This window comes from Indicator indicator, chromosome 15 (genome assembly GCF_027791375.1).
Source record: "Indicator indicator isolate 239-I01 chromosome 15, UM_Iind_1.1, whole genome shotgun sequence".
Classification (NCBI taxonomy): domain Eukaryota; kingdom Metazoa; phylum Chordata; class Aves; order Piciformes; family Indicatoridae; genus Indicator; species Indicator indicator.
Window position 1 is genome coordinate 19,930,789 of NC_072024.1, and position 22,638 is coordinate 19,953,426.

The window sequence follows — 22,638 nt, forward strand, 5'->3', positions numbered from 1 at the left end:
ACCATTAAAGGATCTGTTTTTGTCCGTCGTGTGCTGGTGCCTGCCTTTCCCCGGGGACGGGGGTGCGGGTAAGGCTCAGGCAGGATCCATGTCACCCTCCTTGCTCCCCGGTGCAGGGGTCAGCTATGGCCTTTCTTCCCAACACGTCTCGCCCGGGGGGATGGAGCACCGGGGCCCGCGCAGGGCGCGGCGGGCTGCAGCCGTGACCGGACCTGGCAGCGGGTGGGGTGGGGCAGGAGGCGAGTGGTGCCCCTCCGTGAGCGATGGAGCTCATGGCGGCCGACAGCGCCTGAGCGTCGGCGCTAGGACCTGGGGCGCATCCGCGGCGGGAGGCAGGATGCGAGGCAGGCGCCAGGACCTGGATCATAGGATGCGGGACGCCGGCAGTAGGATCTGGGGCGGGCGCTGGGCCCAAGGCCGGCTCTAAGATCAGGGCCAGCGGCAGGACCCGGGGCTAGCGCTGGAACTCGACGTCAGCATTAAGAGCCGGGGCGGGCGGCAAGACCCGAGGTCGGCGCTAGGACCCGGGGCGGGGGCGTGGCGTGTCGCGGTGACGCGGGCGGCGCGCGCGGCGCTGACGTGTCGCGGGCGCGGGGCGATGCGGGCGCTCATCCTGGTGGGCGGCTTCGGGACGCGGCTGCGGCCGCTGACCCTGAGCCGGCCGAAGCCGCTGGTGGAATTCTGCAACAAGGCGCTGCTGCTACACCAGCTGGAGGCGCTGCGGCAGGTCGGGCCCGGCGCGGGGCGCGGGGGGTGGCGTGGGGGCCGCCCCGCCGCAGGCTGAGCCGCACCTGCTCCCGCAGGCGGGTGTCAGCCATGTGGTGCTGGCCGTAAGCTACATGTCGGAGGCGCTGGAGGCGGCCATGCGGGAGCAGGAGCAGCGGGTAAGGGACTCCCACATCCCCCTGCCTTCTCCCAGAGTCCCGCCCCGCAGCTGCAGCTCACCCTGTGCCCGCAGCTCGGCATCCACATCGCCCTGTCCCACGAGAAGGAGCCGCTGGGCACGGGTAGGAAGCGGGCAGGGCTGGGGTGGCGGCAGCAGGGTGGGCTGCGGGGGGGACACTGCACTGGGTACAGGTGGGGCTAGGAACGCTGGGGACACCATGGGCACCAGGGTGGATGTAGTCAGGTTGAGGGGTCCTGGGAGCAGGAAGCCATGGGGAGCAGGCTTGGTACGGGTGGGCAGGACTGGGGGATACTGGGAGGGGACACCATGGGCAGGAGGGTGGGGGTGAATGGGCAGGGGGAAACTGGGAAAGGAATGCCATGGTCAGCAAGGTGGGAATGGGTAGGGTGTCCCTGGGAAGGGGACACCATGGACAGGAGAGTGGATATGGATGGACAGGGCTGGGAGGGCTGAGGAATCTAGGAGGGGTGGGTGTGCCAGGATGGGTATGGGCAGGATGAGGAAAATCAAGGGCAGCAGTGCCAGATGAGGGTCCCAATTGAGGATTCAGTGCTTTGAGAGGGGTAGTGGGGAGCAGGGATGCTGAGACAGTCACAAGTGGTGCCAGGAGAACCTGGGCACTGGGCTCACTCCATCCTTGTGGTGTCACTCACGGCCGGGCAGCGGGGCCGCTGGCACTGGCACGGGACCTGCTAGCCGAAGGCGGGGAGCCCTTCTTTGTCCTCAACAGCGACGTAATCTGTGAGTTCCCCTTCGCGGCGCTGGCACGTTTCCACCGGCAGCATGGTGGCGAGGGCTCTCTGGTGGTGACCCGCGTGGAGGAACCAGCCAAGTATGGTGTGGTGGTGAGTGAGGCTGACACCGGCCGCATCTGCCGCTTCGTGGAGAAACCACGCTTCTTTGTGTCCAACAAGATCAATGCTGGCCTCTACATCTTCAGCCCTGGCATCCTGCAGCGCATCCAGGTAGGGGCTGGGCTGCTGGGGCTGGGCTGGGGGGCCTGGGCCCCCTGCTCAGCCCTGTGCCCTATCCCCACAGCTGCGTCCCACCTCCATCGAGAAGGAGATCTTCCCAGCCATGGCACAGGAGGGGCAGCTCTATGCCATGGAGCTGCAGAGTAAGGCTCTGCATGTGGTGTGTGCGCATGGCAGTGTCTTGCCTGCACTGTCACCCCCAGGCTGAGGGCTGTCACCTTGGCATTGTTCCCACAGGCTTCTGGATGGACATCGGGCAGCCAAAGGACTTCCTCACCGGCATGTGCATGTACCTGCAGTGGCTGCGGGCTCAGCACCCAGAGAAGCTGCACTCGGGGCCTGGTGTTGTAGGGAACGTGCTGGTGGTAAGTGCCAGCCCCCAGCACACTGGCCCTGGGCACGTGTCACAGGTTCTCTGTGTCTTCCCACCACTGTCCTTGCTGCCATCCTTGAGCTGTGCCCTCCTGTCCCCACACTGGCTGAGTGGCATAGGCCCTGCTGCAGCCCCTCTTCTTTCCAGGACCCCAGTGCCAAGATTGGGGCAAACTGTGTCATTGGCCCCAATGTGACGATTGGGGCCGGTGTGGTGGTGGAGGACGGGGTGCGCATCAAACGCTGCACTGTGCTGGAGGGGGCACGCATCCGCTCCCACTCCTGGCTGGAGTCCTGCATCGTGGGCTGGAGCTGCTCCGTGGGACAGTGGGTGAGGACATGGGTGCCTCTGCAGGGTTTGGGGCTCAGCTCTTGCCCTCCCACCTCCCCTGGCTGCAGCCAAAGGGACGGAGGGATGTGCGAGTGGGCAAGAGCAGGAGTGCGGCACCAGGCCCTGAAGTGGGGCAGGCATGATGGAGCCTGTATGGGGCAGGTACGCATGGAGAACGTGACAGTGTTGGGCGAGGACGTCATCGTCAACGATGAGCTCTACCTCAATGGGGCCAATGTGCTGCCGCACAAGTCCATCACCGAGTCCGTCCCAGAGCCGCGCATCATCATGTAGCAGCCTGTGGTGCCCCCTGCACTCCTGGCTCTGCTTGCATTAAATATTTATATTTCCAGCTACCGCAGAGCATCATCTGAGTGCAGCCTGAGCGCTGGGTCGCTTTCCAGAGCTGGCCTGGCTTCCCGTCCTCACATCTCAGGGCACCACATAAGGAAGAATAATTTAATGCTGCATTTCATGAAGTCAACCCCCAGCCTGGGGCAAGTTAACAGCCCAACTGCCCAGCCTGGCCCCCCTGCCCCGACACCGGGGCTGCCGCAGAGCTTGGGCTCCCCTCCCTGAGAACGGCTGTGGGACAGAGGGGTGCTGGGTGAGGGGGATGATGGGGCCCAGAGCCTGGCACTGGATCTCACCTCTACCCTCCTGTACCTCCCGGCAGCCCCCTGCCCCACACTGTGGCCGGTGCTGGGTCTTGGCCCTGCAGGCAATGAGAGAAGTCAGTTGCTCAGCTTGGGGAGCCTGTGGCGTGTGGCTGGGCGCTAAGAATTGGCTGGCTTGGTGAAGTCATCCACCCCTGTGATGGTGGCCTTGCAGAAGAAGCAGTCCTTGTTGTTCATCAGGTGCTGGTTGATGCAGGCTCTGGGACAGAGGAAAGAGTGTGAGTGCTCCCCAGCACAGCATAGGGAGGCCACCCTGGTGGAGGTCACGTATGTGATCTACTCACTTGCACGATTTGTGAGAGCAGGGTCTGAAGATGGCTGAGATTGGGTGTGCATAGCAGATTGGGCACAGGTCTTCCTCACTGGTGGGCTGGTGGGAGACACCAGGCTGTTACCAATGCCAGCAAAAACCCCATGTCCCAGGGCAGCTGTGCTGGGGCTACTGCCACACAGAGGGACTGGGCAGGGGGAGACTCACCAGTGTGGTGGCAGCTGCCTGCTTGGACTCCTCACTCAGGTGGCTCAGCATCTTTTCCACCTTTGCCAGTTCCTCAGCACTGATGTACTCTGTGTCTGTGAAACAAATGGTGGATGTGGGGGGAATGTGACTCAGGCTCCCCCAAGGTCCTGGGGGACTGCAGCTGTCCTTGTGAACCAGCCAGGCCAGGGAGCATGGTGCTGGGGACAAGAATCCCTGTATTGGGATCAGCAGTCTGGACACTGTGCACCACAAAGGGACAAAACTGCTGCCAAAAGCAGGCAGTAGACAGAGCTCCATCCCAAATGCCAACCACTGGGAGAGAGCAGGAGAGCCATGGACCCCTGTCCCAGGGCTAACAGGCTGTAGGGGGGTCACAGACGGCAGGAGCTCCAGCCCCCACTGTCCCAGCCATAGCCCCACGGTGGCCACAGCCCATGTCCCCATGCAGCAAGAACACTTACAGGTGTGCAGAGAGAAATGGCGCTTGTCTGCAGTCAGGGCAGCAGCTGCCAGGGCCGAGGGCTCAGCATGGCCCAGCAGGTACTGGATAGAGCGCAGCTGGAAGCAGGGGTCCGCCAGCAGCACCGCTGTCGCACGCTCAGCCCTGTGGAGAAGCATAGTCTGGCCTCTGTCCTGAGTAAAACGGTCACAAGGCCACCACCCTGCAGCCCCAGCCAGCAGCATGACTCCTTGCAGCATGGAGGCAAGGAAACCTGCTGGAATGCAGCTGAAGGGCAGCAGCCATCCTCCTCCTGCTGCCCCCAGCTCAGCAGCTCTAGGGATCGATACGGTGCATTAGCACTTGCTGAGGCTGCAGCCCTTGCCTGGTGAGCCCAGGGAGCTTCAAGGCAGCTGAAGCAGCCAGCACCATCCTCGCTTCACAGCACCACAAAGGTGACAGGAGAGCGGCTGCAGCAGTTGCCTCATGCCAGGGGCTGTACTCCCTACACCAAGGGTGTTCCCAGGGCAAGTGGCTGCCCAACAAGGCAGGACGGAGTAGTCGTGGCTGTCCTTGGCTTCAAACATCAGCAGGGACAGATGAAGGGCATCTTAATAGGCATCTCCATCAGACCCCAGTGCTATGGCACTCAGTAAGGCACAGTGCTGGCTCCATGGCTGGTCCTCAGGCAAGCAGAACAGGGAAGCAACCTGGCTGCACAGGCTGAGCTGGGGCCGGGGTGCAAGGGGTTAACAGCCCCTTGCCTCCCAGCAGCTGCCGCAGCCAAATGAGCTCTTCTGCTGCTCTAATGGAAACCAATTCCCCAGCCCGCCTTTCAACTTCCCACTAACTGGATAACTCCTGGGCATCTTGTCTTTCACCCTGTGGCAACTCATCCCTGCAGAAGCCCCTCTGCCATGGGGTAAGCCAGAGGAGCCGAAAGATCGCTGCCATCTCATGCAGGGGTTGGTGACAATGAGAGCAGCATGAAGGACCATGAGTGGGTGCTGAGCACCAGGGCAGGGAGGGGATGACGAGCATCCCTTCTCTCAGGCTGGGTGCAGGACAAGCCACAATGGGCTCCCAGAAGTGGTGAGGGGTTGGGTTTATTCCAGCGTCCTGCCAGAGGCTGAGCAGAGGGGGAGCAGCCAGCACAGCCCTGCTCCATCGCTGTCGCCTTACAGCTTCCAGCCGCTCCAGGCTGCGCCTCTCCAGTGGGAGGGACAGCGGCTTCACACCAGTAAGGTCGGAGGGTTGGTGAAGTGGTTCTGAACAACCCTGAGGAAAAGCCACCACGCAGGGCTGGTGCCGGCTGTGCATCGCCCTGCCCACTAACAGAACAACCATGGCCACAGCCACCACCGCGGCCACCACCCCCCATGCCAGAACCAATGGGATCCTGCCCGGCCCACAGGCTGTGAGCTGCCAGCACGGTCATAAATAGGGGCAGGAGAGGGACCGCGCTCCCGCAGCGAGCTCTGCTCCTGGGGAGATGCGGCTGGCCGGGAAGGAGCCGGATGGTGCTCACCAGACTCCGGAGCATGGGGATGCTGAGCCGTGAGAAACTTCGTGCTCCAGGGACGCGCAGCAGCGGGAGGATGCAAGCCGCTCGCCGAGTCCCCAGCACAGCCCCGGAACGCTGGAGTGTCTCAGAGCCCTGACGGCAGACGCCAGCTCCCACCCCACGGCACTCGGGTGCTGGGCAGCCCACGGCCAGCCAGAGCAGAGCACAGGTACGGGCAGCCAGGGTGAGGCACGGCAGAGCTGGGCAGGGTGATGCTGCCCTTGAACTCTTTTCAAGCCCCAAGGCTGGAATACGGATCCTGCTTTGTGGGGTTCAAAGGGGCATCTGTGGGCGCTTGGTAGGACCTCTCTACCAAGCCAGCACAGGGGGAGAGAGGGCAGGACCGCGGCACGCTTCTCACACCCCGTCAAGCTGGGCTGTGCTGCTGAGCTGCACAAGAGGCACATGCCTGACACAATGTCCCTGCAGGCACCCACAGATCTGCTCTGGCCTCAGGTGGTGAAGCTGGTGGTGCTGCTGCTGTTCCAGCTGTGTGCCCACGGCCACGCTCCCCACACCTCCCCACTGCCCCGCAGCTGCCCCATCGCCTGCATCTGCACCTCCGACCTGCTCAGCTGCAGCCGGCAGACACTGCAGCACGTGCCCCGGGTGCTGCCACCCACTGCCACCACACTGGACCTCAGCCACAATGCCCTCACCCAGCTCCATGATCGCTGGCTGGCTGCCCTCCCACACCTTGAGGCCCTCCACGTAAGCCACAACCAGATTAAGGACCTTTCTCCGCAGGCTTTCCACAACGCTTCCTCCCTGAGGCACCTCGACCTGTCCTCCAACCACCTGCAGGCTGTTGAGATGCACTACTTTGATGCACTGGTGAGCCTGGAGGAGCTGCTGCTCTACAACAACCGCATCACACGAGTGGATGAAAACGCCTTCACCAAGCTGAGCGGCCTGCGGAAAGTCTACCTGAGCTGGAACAACCTAACCACCTTCCCCTTCCACTCCGTTCAGGGGCTGGGGAACTACAGCCTCCGCACGCTGGACCTGTCCTCCAACAGCCTGAGCAGCATCCCCGTGGAGGAGCTGGCAGCTCTGCCAGAAAACATCAGGAACGGCTTGTACCTGCACAACAACCCTGTGAGGTGCAGCTGCCCGCTCTACCTGATGCTCCAGCGCTGGAAGCAGCGAGGTTTCAGCTCTGTGAAGGATTTCTTTGAGGAACACACCTGCAAGGTGTCTGACAACGTGCCCCGCTCCTTGATCAAGTTCCTCAAATACAACCACGTGTTTGAGAACTGCTCAGTGAGCCCTGAAGACACCCACCCTGTGCCCTCCCCTGTGATGGTGGGCCAGACCCTCCTGCTCACCTGCAACACCAGCCTGCCAGCCTCAGCCACCACCTACATGTGGATTTCTCCTCACCACGAGCCCATCAAACACCCAGGGAACAGCAACCGCTCCTTGGAGGTTTACCGCAATGGCAGCCTAAAGATTGCCATGGCCAAGCCCTGGCACTCGGGGGTCTATGTAGGCTTGGCCATCCACAGCCCCCGCAACTTCAGCAGGCTGTGTGAAGTCAATGTGACAGTGCACTACCCCAAGCCAGACGGGGAGACCTTCAGCACTGGCCTCACGACACTGCTGGGGTGCATTGTGAGCCTGGTGCTCGTGATCATCTACTTGTACCTCACCCCCTGCCGCTGCCTGAGCTGCTGCAAGAAGCCAGCTCCTCTCAGCCCCCCGCAGGAGTGCAGTGCCCAGTCCTCCATCCTCAGCACCACTCCCCCCGCCACTGACGGCCCAAACCGCAAGGCCAGCGCCAACAAGCATGTGGTCTTCCTTGAGCCTGTCAGGGACACGCAGAACGGCAAGATCCGCCTGGCCCTCGGCGAGGACCTCCCTGACCCCAAGCACCCCAAGGTCCTGCAGCTCAAGTCAGACTCGGAGTCCATCAGCTCTGTCTTTTCAGACACCCCCATTGTGTCATAGTGGGGCAGAGCTGGGAGCAGAGCCAGAGCCTCCTGGGAACTCTTCTCCTCCACTGCTGCTAGAGGCAGGATTGTTGGACACCCTGAATTCCCAGCTTCGAACACGACCCACAAGGTGATCAGCATCACCCACAGCTGCTTCAGCCATGAGCTCCACTCGGGGAGGGGATGTTGGTGCCTGGCAAAAGCTCTTTGCATAAGCCACTGCCAAGAGCCTTGTTGGCACAGGGGTAACAGTGACAAACCCAGCACACCTGAGGAACCCCCACTTCCTTCAGGCAGCCAAACCCCCTAACAGTGACTCTGGGGCCAGTGTCTGCCACGGACCAGGCATGTGAGATGCAACCTGGTGCCACTGTAATGGATCCTCCAGCCAAAGAATAACTGTGATAAAGGCCCCCAGGGATGGCAATGCCACCATCTTCTCCCAGCCTGTGCCGCTGTGGCTGGGACAAGGGGGAACATGACCCCATTGCAAGGTATGAATCCTGTCCTTGAACATGGCCACACAGGAAGGTGGAGCTCAGCACCTGACCAGCCACACAGCCAAGCAAACGTGACAAGCTTTTGCTCCCCAAGAAGCTGTAAATAGTCAAGGCAGGACTAGGTGCCATGGCACAGCACCTGGCCCGCACTGCTGAGAGCTCCCTGTGCCACCAAGGACACAGAGGGCTCGGCTGCACCACCCTCCTTCGCTGCTTCTCCTTGAGGCGGACAAACGCGCTGCGAAAGCACGGCTATTTAGGCAGTAATCTAATCACAGCCTATCGATAAATGTGAGTAATCCTCTTTTGGGTCGTAATTCTCTAGTTACATTGGAATAAAAATGCCTATTTTTTTAAGCTCATGCTGGGCTAAGTGTCTCCTTGCCCTTGCAGGGCAGCAGTGTGCAGCCACCCTGCAGCCCATGGGTGCAGTGGTGGGGTCTGAGGGAGCCCTGAATTCCTGCTGGCCTAGCACACAGAGCCAGGTGATTCACGCCAGGCTCGTGGTCTCTGTTCCCATCACCGTTAGGGTGGACTCAGCGAGGGGGGTTAAATGTGCTGAGACAGAGCTGGTGATCTGGGGCTGGTGCAAGAGGAACATCCAGTGGCTTGTTCCTGGGAGGGCAGGTCTCCAGAGTGATGCCTGGGAGTGGGGAAGGAGCACCACCAACAGACACAAGGGCATATCCAGAACTCAAAAGGAACAAGCAGGATTGAGAGGCAGGAGACAGGAACTCTGAGGAGATGCACTCAGGATGGCACTGGCCCTATCTTTGACTGAATTCCAGCACCCTCTGTGGTCAGAGTCCCCACTTCACAGGTCACCTGTGTTGCTTTCCCCAGCACCCAGCTTTTCATAGCCCTGGCACGGAGAGTAGGTCTGCTGTCTGTGCTTGATGCTCCAGAGAGATAAGGGTGTCCCCCACATCTGCTGGCCACCATCACCTGCAGCATAGGGGATACAGCATGCTGCTGTCACCTGCACCATAGGAGACGCCAGAGCCATGGGGCTGGCAGAAGCACTACTCAGACACAGCCCAAGCAGGACAAATGGGGACCAGGATCCCTCGCAGACCTTCCCCACAACCTGCAGCCTCCAATGACCATGCACTCCAGCCCCAAGACCTGCTTAGAGGGAGATGAAAGTCCCTGCAGCACTGGAACAGTGCTAGCACCCAGCCTTCAAGTTTTCCAGCCAGGAAACAAGCAGCTGTTTTCCCGGCAAGGAGTCAACCTTACCCAAAGTACTTGTCAGAACCTCCTCTCCATTCAAGGAGGAGAGAGCATTCGAGAGAACAGCTCTCTTGAGACAAGCAGAGCCTCCTAGCGCCCTTCCCGACGCTGACCTTCATGAGATCCGTGCCCCGCCGCCGCGCAGCCCGCGGCCGCCGCTGGGTGCAGGCGATGGGATGCGGAACGACAGGCCCCGGCGGGGCGCGGAGCTACAGGGCCCCGGCGGGATGCGCCCCGGCGGCCCGCGCCTGCCGCTGCCAGCCCTGTCGCCTCGCGTCAGCACAGCGCTGCTGACGAGCCCGGAACGCTGAGCCGGCCGTGCCGGGCTGCTGCCGGCGAGTGCGAAGTGCTTCAGCACGGAAAGGGGAGGCGACTGGCACCCTGCCCCTTGTGGATGGAGCTGAGGCGATGCCATGCCTTAGCTTTGCACCTTGGCTTTGCACCCAGGCTGGGATCCTGAGGAAAGGACGGCTTGAATTTTCCTTGGAACTGTCTAGAAAAGAGACCCAGCTGCCAGGGCCCAGGTCCAAATTTGGCAAGGTCATTGCCCCAAGCCTGCTGAGATGGTGCTGCACCCATGCTGGAGCACATGCCACATATAAGTGCCACATAGTCCCCCAGAAAGAAAGGTGAAGCGTTTCTCCAGGCTCCAGCACCTGGAGTGAGTGCTACCCACCCACTGCTCTGCTGTTGCTGTCCTCATAGGTTTCCTCACAAACCCTCCCCCTCCCGGTGCTAGCACCAGCTTCCCGTGCATTAATGCTCCTGCAAACCAGCATCCTCAGCTGAGGCTGATGACTGAAGCTTAGGGAAAGCTCAGGACAACTTCGGAGTGTAAAAAAAGTTCCTAAGGGTCCCTCCAGGGACACACCAGCCTGGAGAAACCCAGGAGAGCTCTTTTAGGCTGGCTGCAATTCTCCTATCCCTGCGGGAAGGCTGAGCTCCACTCTGTCAGGGACAGCACATCTGAGGTTCCCCACCACCTTTACCCAGGAAAATCCTGCATTTCACACCTTTCTGATGCTCAGAACAGACCCCACACCACAGTACTGTTCCAGCAAGCAAGGCAAGGCCATCTGAACTGTTGAAGCAGTTCATTGAGTAGCCTGAAAAGCAAACTGCCTCAGCAAGGAACAACCTACCCAGGGGCACAGCCTCCCTGACAGGCAGGAGTTGGAAAACATAATGGATGGTCCCTGAGGAATCTACCATCCTCTCTCAGCTGCCATCTGCACCACTACAGCCCCAGCTTGCTGCCAAACTGGCCTTCCACTGCTTGACTCTGTAGGGTGAAGCAGTGGGTCAACACAAAGCATGGCATCCCTGGCACGCAGGGACCTGCATCTGCACACAGCAGGATAAGGATCAGCTTTGAGGACCAGTCTCCAGTGTTGACTCCTGTCTCTCCTGGCACTTCACGTATTAGGCAGGACAACACAGGCACACTGAATGCCAGTCACTTCCTGTCCTCCTGCCACCAAGGCTAGACACACAATATCCATGTCTGGCCCTGGATCCTTCCCTTATGATCAGAGTTTTCCAGAGAGTTTGAAGCAGGAAAGCCTGGTGCTGGCTAGCATGAAGCCTACTCCTGCCTCCCAGCATGTGCCTTACAGCCCCAACGGACTGGGAGATCCCAGCCTTGGCAGTCCCCCTGCCCAGGATGCAGTGCTCAGAGACAGCAGTTTGTAAAAACTGTAAGATCAGTAAGGTCAGACTCTGCTTGCAGCCATGAACCCTAGGTCTGAGCTACTCATTCCTTCACGCTCTGGCTCATGCTCATCCTAACGTGCTATGCCTGCAACGCCTGAGCACCACTTGTTTTCTGAGCTTTCAAAGCAAGGCAGTAAGGATTCCTCTGGACTCAGTGATCCATGAAATCTCTACTCCTGCACCTTTGTCCACGACAGCTCGTTCATCAATACGTGTTGAGGAAGCATTGAGTGTTTAAGTGATCAGTAATTAGTGTTCTAGAGGACTGCAGAGAGCTGCTGTGTCCAGTGGGGACCAGCCAAGTCCCCAGGGTCCCAGCAGTGCTCAAATATGCAGATGGAAGGTCCTGCTGAGTTTAGCAACCTGCAGACTGGGATCTTCTGTGACTTTTCCAGTGGAGGTGTGCCCAAAACCATCTTGCAATTTGAATGGAGTTTGCTTAGCCTGCCTTGGCTCCCCAGCCTCATGCTTCCTCACCTTCCTGCTCACAAGTGTGTTATTTCTCCCAGGGTACTTCCTCCCTCCTGCAGGCCATCCCTCTGCCCCCATCTGCACTGTGCAGAGGAGAGCCAGCCAGAATTACCCCAACATCACATCAGCTCAGTGCTGCTCCTCCTGGCAGGTCCTGCTGGGTTGTGCTCAGCATTCCACTGGCACAGCATGTTTGTTCCTAGTCCAGGAACCCTGTTCTCTGCTCTGCTGGCTGGTACCACCATGGTCCTGGTGACCACAGTGCTCTTCCCTCTATTTCCTCCATCTTTCAGGCAGAAGTCCCTCGGAGACAAACCCTGAAGGCTGCTTAGGTCTTTTCTTGCACAGTTGCAGTGCAGACAAGTTTCCTGGATCCTTGCACATGCCCTAACCCTCCAGACTCACAATGCAGGCATCAGCCGCAGGCAGGGCTGGGGACTGCACTGCCTGACCTCGCTTCCCCTGCCTCTGAGGGCATGATGTCCATGAGGCACAGGGGAAGCACAAGGAGTGGAAGGGTGGCCAAGGGCTCAGCACTACCTGGCTCACCTCAGCTCTAGGATGGCCACTCCCTTTACCCAAAGCCTCTTTCAACCTATGTGTCCAGTACTAATGACAACATGCCCTCATCTGCAAGGGACCAACAGTCTCACCTTTGGGCCTCACCCCTTCCCTTGCTGCTTGCTCTCACCAGGATCCTTACAGAAGCTCTGGCCAATGTTGCTCCATTAGCTCACTCCAAAGAATAGAATATCTGCTCAATTATTTAGCAGACAAAGAGGGAATGATACCAGCTGAAGGCAGCCAGGGTCTCTGGCGCAGACCCAACGATTCAACCCTACTCCTGGCTCAGCCTGTCAGATCCTGCCTTCCCTCTCCTCCTCCCAAAGCCAGGGCTCAGTCCTTAGGGCCTCCAAACAAGCAGTGTGTGGGCATCCCTGCTCCTCATCCTTACTGATGGGGAGACTCCCTGGAAGAAAGGTGCTGCCCAACTGCTGTCAGACCTGAGGGCTGCGAGGGGAAATCATGTTTTGGGACTGCTCAGGCCTCCTGACACTACAGAGGCCAAAATAGTTTTAAACCAAGTGAGACAGCAGTGCCAGGCCACCTCAGTCTTGCCTGCAGAGAGGGTTTAGCTTCCCCCTCTGCAAGCCCTCAAGTGACAGGCAGCTGCTCTACTGGGAAATAGGGCAACTGCCACACTCCTGTCTGGGAACTCTGCTGAAGGACTCCAGCTTGAGCTAGCAGTTCCCCATCTGTATTCTGCACTAATTCTGCTCCACCCATCTGTGAAGTTTGTTACATCAAGTGAGGGACCTGAGCCATGAAATCCCCAGGCCCTGCTACAATGGTCAGTAAGGCCAGAGGAGGTGGGCACTGAAGCTTTGGTTCACTACAGCAGCACGAGCAGTCCTGCCAGACCCCATGAGGAAATGCTTTTCTTCCCTCTCAAAAGTACAGCCAGGGACCAAGGAGTACAATGCATCAGCTGCCTCATCATATCCCAGCCTGGCACTGCTCCCTTTTCGTGTGCTTAATGGCTCTGATGCCAGGAGTCCATAGCTAGAGGACTTGCTGAGTGCCCTGTGCTGAGCCAGGAGCAGCCAAAGCATCTAGCAGTATCCTGATAACACAGCTGGATAAGTCAGCAGGGCCCTCCTTACTTACTCCTTCCCAACTAGAACCTTTTGACCTTATTACTGGGACCTCATTCCTTCACATCCAGATGAACCCACCCTCTCTTTCCCAGGCCAAACTTTGCAGCACCTTCCAACCAAGTGCCTGGCACAGGATCAGCTCACTGGGTTAGAGGCAACCAGAAAAACTGCAGCCAAGGTCCTGCCCCCTGTCTTCATCCTCTTGGGCAGAACCTCCTCACAGGGTAACAGTTAGTGTCCCAGGTAATTCCCACAAAGAAGCTCCCATGTGCAAATGTGGGTTGGATAATCTCTCTCTGTTAGTGTTTGCTGGCAATCTAGGAATTACCAAATAGGACCTGGAACAGATTTCACTGGGCCAGTTGTTGTTGACCTTCCTGGTTTTTGGGAGACTGGGGAGGACACCCCTATGGGGCTCTGTTTACCTCAGCCACACCCCACAGTCCTCAGCACCCTGCAGCTTTGGCACCAAGAGACCTGCACACAGGATCAAGCCACAACTGAACCCCTGAGGAACACAAAGGCAGCAGAGAAGCCTCTGTGTTTCCTCTCAGATCTGCTCTTTCTCTCCATCCCTTCCCTGTTTGCTGCTTTGCAGCGAGCCTGCAGGCAGCAGAACCACTCTGTAAGCAGGTACAACACCTGCACCCTGGTCTTCAATTCAGAGGGTGGCTGGATGGTTTTTCCCTTCCCATGAGGTATATTGCCTGTGGCCACGCTGATCTCTACCATCAGGCTGCCCATTCCCTGTCTGGGTATGGTAGAGGGTCACCAAGTCATCAGCCTCAGTTCTTTTGTCTTGATTGACCTCAATATCTCCCTTGCAACATTTCCTTGCCTTTTATAGATCAGTGAAGCATCAAACCACAGATTTAGTGCAGGGCTTTGCAAAATCCATTGGAGCATTTTGTTTTATAGGCATTTTTCCCTGGGCTTCCTCCCGTTCCACCTTGTGCTTCTCCTGCTCAGCTAGGTTCACCATAAGGACACAATGCTCTTCTCACATCATTCCCCTGGTTTGTGCTTATTTCTGCTTTCCAGTGCCCAAGGAGGCGACTGCAAAGCCCTTGAAGATCAGTCAGACACTTGCCACTTCCCGACCACACACCACAGGATATGGCACCTCTGGTTTGAGACTACACAGCCTGCTGCTGCCCAAGGCATGAAGGGTGCTGTTGGCAGAGAGGGGACAGTGCCACTTGGCAATGTACAGCCCAAGTGGCACTGTCCCACCCCGTGACACTGGCTGCCTGGATTTCACCAACCCACAGCTCAAATGGCTTTTCAGGTAAAGGAAACACAGTCTGGAAGCTTTCTGTCTCCCCAGGACTCCCTGCAGGCCAGGAAGGATGTGAGTGTTATCACAGCATCTTCCCAGCATTCTTCAGAGTTTGCTAAATTGAGGGCCAGAAAAAGAGCTTTATCCTCATTTAACTCTACAAGTCACCTGGCCCAGGACAGATGTTCAAGGAACAGGGAGCCAGAGAAGGACTTGTCATCCTGGTATGCAGGGAACTGCTTTATCACCTTCCATCCAGAAAGAAGTGTCTAGCTGTGACATGAAATTCATGATGTTTGCTCTTCTGAGGGTAAGCAAAATCCACCCCAGCTCACAGTCCAGAAGGGACATTGATGAATGACCTTGTGGTAAGCTCCTGGCACTGTGGCACTTGGGGCTGTGAGACTGGTGCAGCAGCCACGGGAGGGAGGATATAATTAGATATATTTGTGTGTATCTTCAAGTCCTTGAGAGAAGAAGCTGAGAGACTGGCTGCAGGGCTGAGATGCTTGGCCAGATGGGGCTCTGCTCTCTGCAAAGCCAGAGACTATCATGTTCTCCAAACATGAAAGCAAGCAGGATGTGCAGTGCAGACAAAAGAGCTCCATCTCCCTCAGCACCCTACAGGGCATGGTGGCCAGACAAGACACCTATGAATGACACCAGGAGGTAGCGAAGGCAGAGCTGCACAGGATGCCAGAATAACCCTGCTTTGCAGGACTGGGTAGAGACACAAACTAGCAGATCAGCTGTGGCTTTGTCCAGCCACATTATTCCCCCAGTGCTGTCTCTTTGAATAGCTGATCACCATAAACACAGGGAGATGCTCTTCCTCCAAAAATCAGCATCACCTAAGTGGCTGGATAAGACGTGCCTCAACCTTGTGCCACAGGTCTGGACAGGCTGCGTGTATTTTGATGCCCCCCCAAGATGTATCCAGAGTGAAGGAGCTTTAACAAACTCCTTTGCACCCACTGCTGTGTGTCACAGCACTTTGCCTACATCAGCACATGTGGAGTTCACCGCTTTGGAGAGCAGCTGTCCTGCCACATAAAGTGCCAGACCCCATCCTGGGGAGGAAGGAACACATGTGCTGATAGCACAGCACCTTATAGCTGCCTCTCACCAGGACTTCTCTGCATCACAGGATGGAATTTTGCACCCTGCAGTAGCACTGGGATGAAGCTGCTGCAGAGGCACGTAGCTCCTTGGCTCTTAACATACTCCACGCACATCTGCCTCACCTCATTTGGTCCCCACATACTCACATCACTCACATCACAACACCTTCCACAGCACTGGCTAAGCAATGTCAGTGCCCAAAGCAATGTCATGTGTGACAACTCCATACTTTGGAAGTCAAAATCCACTCACCCCTGAACATCAGTGTCCACGAGCAGCCGGACCAGGATGCCTGTCACAGCCACAAGGATTGGGTAATGGTCCACACTCTCCAGCCCTATGGAAGCAAGAGAGAAAGACAGAGCCAGTGCCACCACACAGGCAGAGCAGGGTGGCACCATTACTTCCAGACTTGGTGGCAGTGCAGCCCAGGAGGTAGGAACCATGACTTGGTCTCTCCAGTGGGTCTTGCGGTTTTGCTAAGGACAGAGAAGTCTTTCCCACTAATGGGAACCCCAGACTCAGCCCCTGCCTCTTCTAAACCACAGGAGAGGTGGTCCATGCCCTCCTAAGCAGGCAGGAAAATCCAGCTTCTATATGGGAAATACAGGATGCCCCAACACAGCATGTGGAGCCAGTCTCTGCTAACAGGCTGCTCATGGTCATCTCCACAAGGAAGGGCACTGATGTTGCTGAGAATGGAGCAGTTCAGTGCTCCTTCACTTAATGCAGAGCATGGCAACCAACCTGCTACCTAAACTGCAATCTTTCCAGGGCTCTGAGCCTTTCAAACAGCTCTCACCTAACCTGTGTCGGATCAGCATCTAGCAAAATACCTCTCCCCATCGGAGCACAGCATAGCTGCCACGTCTACCACATGCAGCCAGACCTGTGCATTCACTGCCTCATGAGGACAGAAATCCTGGAGGGAACAAGAGGGGATGGCTAGACAGAGGGTAAGGGCCTAGGAAGAGCACAAATCCCAGAATTTATAGGGGTTGGAGGGGACCTCTGGAGATCTTGTCCAATCCCCCTGACAGAGGTTCACCTTCAGCTGCCTAGACAGTGTCCAGGCTGATTTTGAATGACTGTAGATAGAGATGGAGACTCCACCACATCTCTGGAAAGCACATTTCAGTGCTCCATCACCCTGAAAGTTCCTCCTCATGCTTAGATGAAATTTCCTGTATTCAAGTTTGTGCCCATTATCTCTTTCCCTGTCACTGGACTGGCCCTATCCTCCTGACACAAGCCCTTTAAGTATTTATAAGCATTGATAAGGTCCCCCTTCAGTTTTCTCTTAGCTAAAAAGCAACAAGTCCCTAGCCTTTCTTCATAAAACAGACGTTCTAGTCCCCTAATCAACTTTGTAGCTCTTTGCTGTACTCTCTCAAGCAATTGCTTGTCCTTCTTGAACCAAGAAGCCCAGAAGTGGACATGATACTCCAGATAAGGGCAAAGTTTGCCATGTTGTTTGCCACACTGTTTGCCACACTCCTCTTGACACACCCCAGGATGCCACTGGCCTTCTTGGTCACAAGGACACATTGCTGGTTCTTGGTCATCCTGGTGTCCACCAGGACCCCCAAGTATTCTTCCACAGAGCTTCTTTCCAGGTTCATGTCCAATGCTCATGTCTACCTGGAGGATTTACATGGCTTCTGAAAACTGCACTTTTGTGGCAGCCTGCCAGGCCTGAGGTCTGACCATAGAATCATAGAAGTGTTTTGGTTGGAAAAGACCTCTGCGGCCATAGAGTCCAACCCTCAATCTAAGACCAAAGACCACCATGGCCATTAAACTATATCCCAAAGTGCCACCTCACACACCTTCAGTACAAGCCACCCCAAGGTTCCCCTCCAGCATGTTTTCAATAGAGAGGGGCAGAGAGATGAAGCAAGGACTCACCTGGCAGACGGAGGTTGACCACTCTGTCAAACAAGTTCCTTTCAGCTGTCACCCGGTTCAGCACCTGGTTCAAGAGCTGTGCAGGGAAATGCAGAGAGGTTTTGTATTTTCTGGAAGGGCCTTTCTGTGAGCAGCATCCAGAGAGAATGCTTTGGGGCAGCACGTCCTTCTAGTTCAGGCTCAGTGCTTGGGAGCTCGCTGATACACAGTGGGAGGCTCACAGCACAGACCTAACCTGGCCCTGGCACAGGTGGTGCACCACTCCTCAGTGGTTCTACCAGACCCAGACTTTCCAGGGAAGAGTCAGTCTGAGCTCAAGACACCTGAATCTCAGCATATTCCACCTAAATCTGAATCTCATCTACAGAAGCCAAGCTACTTCTGTGGATAAAAGCTCTTGGCAAGCAGAAGCTACAGTCCCAAAGACAGACACAGTCTGTGAAGAGTGAGCTGGCAGCTGTGGACAAAAGCAGTGTCAGCAGGGTGAACCACAGTCCAGGTCCTGCCCTGCCTGGAGCTGGCAGCAGGATGGACCTACCAGCCCTGAAGCACAGGATGAGTACAGAGAGAGATCTGCTTGACAAGAACATCATCACAGGCAGAAATTTCTGCCTCTGACCAGCAGAGAAGGAATCAGATGTGAAGAGACTCAATTAGCCACCATTAGCTCTCACCCAAACTCCCAGGGGGATGAGCAGGGACTGCCCCAGGCTTGACAACTGCTGCAAGCTGAGTGCCATCTCTCAGATGCAGCATCTTCTCTCCCTGCTGCCCTCATACACAAGGAGCAGGACACTGCATCCCTCTGTGAGGCACAGCTTTACTGTAGCACCAAGGTGCAAGGGGGATACTGCAGCACCCTGCTTCCTGCTGCCTATTCCCCAGCTTTCCTAAACCACTTGCCAAGGCCCCCTTCCTTTCCTCCTCATGCAATGACCCCTACAGAAATCCCAGGATCCCAGGCTGACACCTTCCCTCACAATCGCTGTACTGGACCTCACTCTATCTTTTCTTGATTTGTCTGCTCAGACTTGAGCCTCAGCCCTTGGAATAAGCCAGCCCTTGCAGAACAGGTGAGGTATCTGTGACTGTTCCCCAGCAGGCTGGCTATTACAAGAGCTCCCTGTCCTCAAAGCTTTCCTGGGCTGCTCAAGCTTCAAAATAGAAACTAGTCTACTGGAGCTTAAGGTGTGTTGTGGTCGGAACAAGGCTTTTCTGGTAACCCTGGCCAGGAAGCGGAGACATATTCTAAAACCATATTCTAGGACTGAGGCATAAAGGTCCAAGGCACCTACCCAAACATTGGGGCACGTTCCTTGTGCAGCCAGATAGACCTTCCCCAGCACTTTGCTCAGATTTACCACACCTCCTCTCCAGATTTCATGGTGCTGCTTGTCACAGAAGAATTCAGCATTTACTGAGTGGAAAAAATTGGCCACAGCCTCTCTGAAGGAAGATTTAGATAGCCTTCCTCCCAGTAGGGCAGAAATCAGCTGTGGCCAGGCTCATTGCAAGGGAGGAGAGCGGTTAATAAGCAGAGATTTTAGGCAGCACCACTTGTTCTGCAGCAGTTGGGTTTGCTGTGGAATCATGGAATTGTGCAGGTTGGAAGAGACCTTTGAGATCAAGTCCAGCTGCTTGCCTAGAGCTCGCAATCCCACCACCACTGCTAAGCCACTACCACTAAACCACATCCCTCAGCACCTCATCCACAAGTCTTTTAAATACCTCCAGAGATGGTGACTCCACCACCTCCCTGGCAGGCTGTTCCAGTACCTGATAACCCTTCCAGTGGAAAAACTTGAGGCTGACCTCCACCTTGCTCCAACCTCCTTTCAAATAGTCATAGAAGGTGATGAGGTTTCCCCTCAGCCTTCTCTTCTGAAGATGAACCAACCCCAGTTCCCTGAGCTGTCCTCGTAACACTTGCATTCAAGGCCCTTCACCAGCTTAGTTGCTCTTTGAAGCTTTAAGTAGGAACCATAAGTACTACAGATTTGCAGCAGGATCCCCCACTTCAGAGCACATCTGGAGAACAGGTCCCCCAGAGGCCCTTCAGAGGAGGCTGCTTCACACCCTGCTGAAGGATGGTACCTGGGCAAGCCTCCGAAGGAGCAGCTCCGACGAGGGACGACTCCAGTCGAGAAAGATCTCCGGTGCCAGCGTGACAGTCATCTCCAGCACCCGCAGCAAGCTCACCGACAGGTCGAAGCAGGTGGCACACACCTTCAGCTGCCGGCTGTCCACGAAGTTCCTCTCCAAGCGCTCTGCTGCCTGCTGGATCTGCCAGGCAACGGAGGTGGCTTAACAAGCTGCCCTTCCCAGGAGGGCCGTGACTCCCGGCCCAGCTCAGCTCCCATGTGTGCCAGGGAACCACTGCACACCCAGCCTTGTCTCAAGCCTTGCTGTGTACAGGACATGGACATCCATCAAGGGGCAAGCCCCACAGGCCTGGGTGGTACGCTCACCTCCTGAATCATGCCGATGAACTCGGAGAAAGCCCAGTTCAGCTGGTTGAGGACACTGTTGAGGAAGCTGGGGGCCAGGTCACGGTCGCTGCGGAGCAGGTCTGCCATGTGCTGCTGCAGCAAGGTGGAGGGACATGGCTCTGAAACCAGACAGCGACAGCCTCAGTGGCCTGGTCCCAGAGTGCCCATGGATGGGTGGCAAAGGCAGGCTGGGAGCCACATCTTGGCCTTGGTAAATGTTGGCTTGTGTCTTACAGTAAACAGGTGGCAGGGCACAGGGAGGCAGGGTGCAAGGGCTATTCTGAGCAGCACTCTCGCCTCTTGGGCCTCCAAGCAATGCCAGCCTGAATTAGCCAGGGAAGTGCCCTGCATGCCCACTGCTGTCCCTGTGCACAGAAGCACTGCCCTGCAGCTCCGCATCCCTCCCGCTCAGCTCTGCAGAAGCCCACGGTCAGCTCAGCAGTGACTGCTCCTGATACCAATGTGGCAGCAGCTGCCCACAGCCAGCACGGCCACCCCTGGCCTTGCCCGCCTGTGCCCATCTGCCTGCATCCAGGGAGGAAGGTACTTAGTAAATTCCACTCCTGAGAGGCTTCTGCATGGAGCTGTGAGTGGCTTTGTCCTGACAGGCTCAGGCAGAGGCATCCATGCCCCTTGGCCAGGTTCAGCCCCAACACAGACACATCCCTGTGGTTTGTGGCATCTTTTTCACTATCAAGTGAGCTCAGATGGGGTCAGACCCAGCAGCAAGGAAACACAGTCAGGGCTGCATGGGGCACCAGCCCCCACGGACAGGCAGGGAAAGGAAAGGGGCACAAATGGCACGGACACTTCTCACCAGCAGAAAGACCCACTGTCAAGTGAGAAGTTTCCAAAAACATTCAACACTATGATGGAAGGGCATCAGAGTTCAAAACACAGGCTAAAATTCAGGGCTTGGAGGAAGAGACTTGAGTAGATTTACCCAATACAGGGGAAAAAGTACATTTCTTTCTACTAAAAGCCATCAGTAAGAGCCAGAGTGAAAACTCTGTCAGCACCAGCACTGTGGTGCCTAGAGGAACAAGCTGTGCTGTGGCTGCAGAAGGTCTTGCAGAAGGGGTGGCGGCCTGCTTGAATGTCTAGCATGGGCAAAGGAAACATCACATCCCTAGGGATTGAGAAGCGAGGCACAACTACAGGCAGATTGGCAACTGGGATTAGCAAAGCCAGAGAGGGGTGGCAGGACACCATCAGCTCCAATGGGAACAGGACAAATCATTCTGTAAATACCCACTAGCAAGTACAATGAGCATCTGCTGTTGGAGGACAAGTGCTGATGTCTCACAGTGCAAAATCGCTCTGGGCAGGCCAGCATCCTAGCTTTGATCCTGCCTAAAAGCACATCTTTAGGAAGGATTTCATCACAACAAACATCTTTGATGTTGTACTCCTACCCACAAGTGCTTTCCTAGCCCTCGGCTACTCGTGGCTCAGGGACTGCCTGAGCCAGACATCCTTTGTGGATTTCTTGCCCGGGGTCCCCTGAAACTGTGTAAGTCTTTAGCATTGAACATGTCCTGGAGCAACATTTCAGTTGTGTGTAGCAAGAGGAATCTGGATATGAACTTGGCTCCTATTTGCTTTATTTGATAATGTTTATTCTCTGCAAGCCCCTTCTGGTGGGAAAGACAGTGAGATGCTTCTCTTCAGTCACCTCTTACAGCTAGGCATGATTTCAGACCTTTCCAATAGGAACAGCTCCAGAAACTGTCACGTCTTTGTCCCCTTGGCCACCCCTCCCTGAGCCTTGCCAGTTCTCCCAGATTTGATTTGGAAAGTTGGAATCAGAAGTGCACTCAGCACCCAGACCACAAGCATGCAGCAGATTTGCACCAAGGCATAAAGTGGTTTGGTTTTATTCTGTTATCCTTTCTTCCTAATTGCTGCTGTGTAATTTGTTGCTTTGACTGAGCACTAAACTGGTGTTTTTCAGAAGATTACAACAGGGTGACAGTTCAAGGATAACCCTTTTGCAGGATTTCTAGCTCAAGATCTTCAGGAATTTGCTGGTTGCAAGGCACAAGTGGAAAAGCCCAGGAGTCAACACTAGAGCCCATCTCATTGTCTTCTCTGTCAGTGATGAACAATGGGGCACAGCACACCTTTTCCTATTCAGTATCTTTATTGATGATCTGGATGAAGGAATTGAGTCCATATCAGTAAGTTTGCAGATGACACCAAGTTAGGAGCAGGTGTTGACCTGTTGGAGGGTAGAAGGGCCCTGCAGAGGGACCTGGACAGGCTCAATGGGTAGGCAGAGGCCAACAGGATGAGATTTAACAAGGCTAAGGGCAGGGTTCTACACTTTGGCCACAACAACCCCAAGCAGTGCTACAGGCTGGGCACAGAGTGGCTGGAGAGCAGCCAGGCAGAGAGGGACCTGGGGGTGCTGGTTGATAGTAGCTGAACAGGAGCCAGCAGTGTGCCCAGGCGGCCAGGAAAGCCAAAGGCATCCTGGCCTGGATCAGGAATAGTGTAGCCAGCAGGACAAGGGAGGTTATTCTTCCCCTGTACTCAGCTCTGGTCAGGCCACACCTTGAGTACTGTGTCCAGTTCTGGGCTCCT

General features: G+C 56.4%; 3 protein-coding genes across 4 annotated transcripts in view; 2 read left to right on the forward strand and 1 right to left on the reverse strand.

Annotated features, from left to right (window-relative positions):
* Nucleotides 1-598: 598 nt before the first annotated feature.
* GMPPB (GDP-mannose pyrophosphorylase B) lies at nucleotides 599-2,878 on the forward strand. Of its 2 annotated transcripts, none has more exons than XM_054387344.1 (8): nucleotides 599-727; nucleotides 804-884; nucleotides 959-1,007; nucleotides 1,571-1,872; nucleotides 1,946-2,024; nucleotides 2,119-2,246; nucleotides 2,402-2,596; nucleotides 2,705-2,878. In XM_054387344.1, exons 1-8 carry the CDS (start codon nucleotides 599-601, stop codon nucleotides 2,876-2,878), a joined length of 1,137 nt encoding a protein of 378 aa, XP_054243319.1. The 2 variants fall into 2 exon arrangements, with proteins under 2 accessions (XP_054243319.1, XP_054243320.1); XM_054387345.1 differs by having other exon boundaries at nucleotides 2,402-2,584; nucleotides 2,747-2,878.
* Nucleotides 2,879-3,341: 463 nt separating this feature from the next.
* Nucleotides 3,342-22,638, reverse strand: part of RNF123 (ring finger protein 123) — a 48,633-nt gene continuing 29,336 nt past the window's right edge. Inside the window, exons 31-38 of the mRNA XM_054387326.1 lie at nucleotides 20,032-20,171; nucleotides 19,658-19,846; nucleotides 17,564-17,639; nucleotides 15,908-15,992; nucleotides 4,204-4,346; nucleotides 3,740-3,834; nucleotides 3,546-3,631; nucleotides 3,342-3,460 (exon numbers count right to left, since the gene is read on the reverse strand). Coding sequence (XP_054243301.1) covers nucleotides 3,361-3,460; nucleotides 3,546-3,631; nucleotides 3,740-3,834; nucleotides 4,204-4,346; nucleotides 15,908-15,992; nucleotides 17,564-17,639; nucleotides 19,658-19,846; nucleotides 20,032-20,171 — 914 coding nt within the window. The 3' untranslated portion in view covers nucleotides 3,342-3,360. The remainder of the gene's footprint in view (nucleotides 3,461-3,545; nucleotides 3,632-3,739; nucleotides 3,835-4,203; nucleotides 4,347-15,907; nucleotides 15,993-17,563; nucleotides 17,640-19,657; nucleotides 19,847-20,031; nucleotides 20,172-22,638) is intronic.
* AMIGO3 (adhesion molecule with Ig like domain 3) lies at nucleotides 6,163-7,695 on the forward strand. Its single transcript, XM_054387327.1, has one exon. The coding sequence runs from the start codon at nucleotides 6,163-6,165 to the stop codon at nucleotides 7,693-7,695; it is 1,533 nt and encodes a 510-aa protein (XP_054243302.1).

Excerpts from the sequence above, each read along its gene's own strand:
- AMIGO3 (XM_054387327.1), top strand. The coding sequence starts at position 6,163 with ATGTCCCTGCAGGCACCCACAGATCTGCTCTGGCCTCAGGTGGTGAAG.
- GMPPB (XM_054387344.1), top strand. The coding sequence starts at position 599 with ATGCGGGCGCTCATCCTGGTGGGCGGCTTCGGGACGCGGCTGCGGCCG. Across the intron at positions 1,873-1,945 it reads GCATCCTGCAGCGCATCCAG|CTGCGTCCCACCTCCATCGA; the intron begins GTAGGGGCTGGG and ends CTATCCCCACAG. Across the intron at positions 2,025-2,118 it reads CTATGCCATGGAGCTGCAGA|GCTTCTGGATGGACATCGGG; the intron begins GTAAGGCTCTGC and ends TTGTTCCCACAG.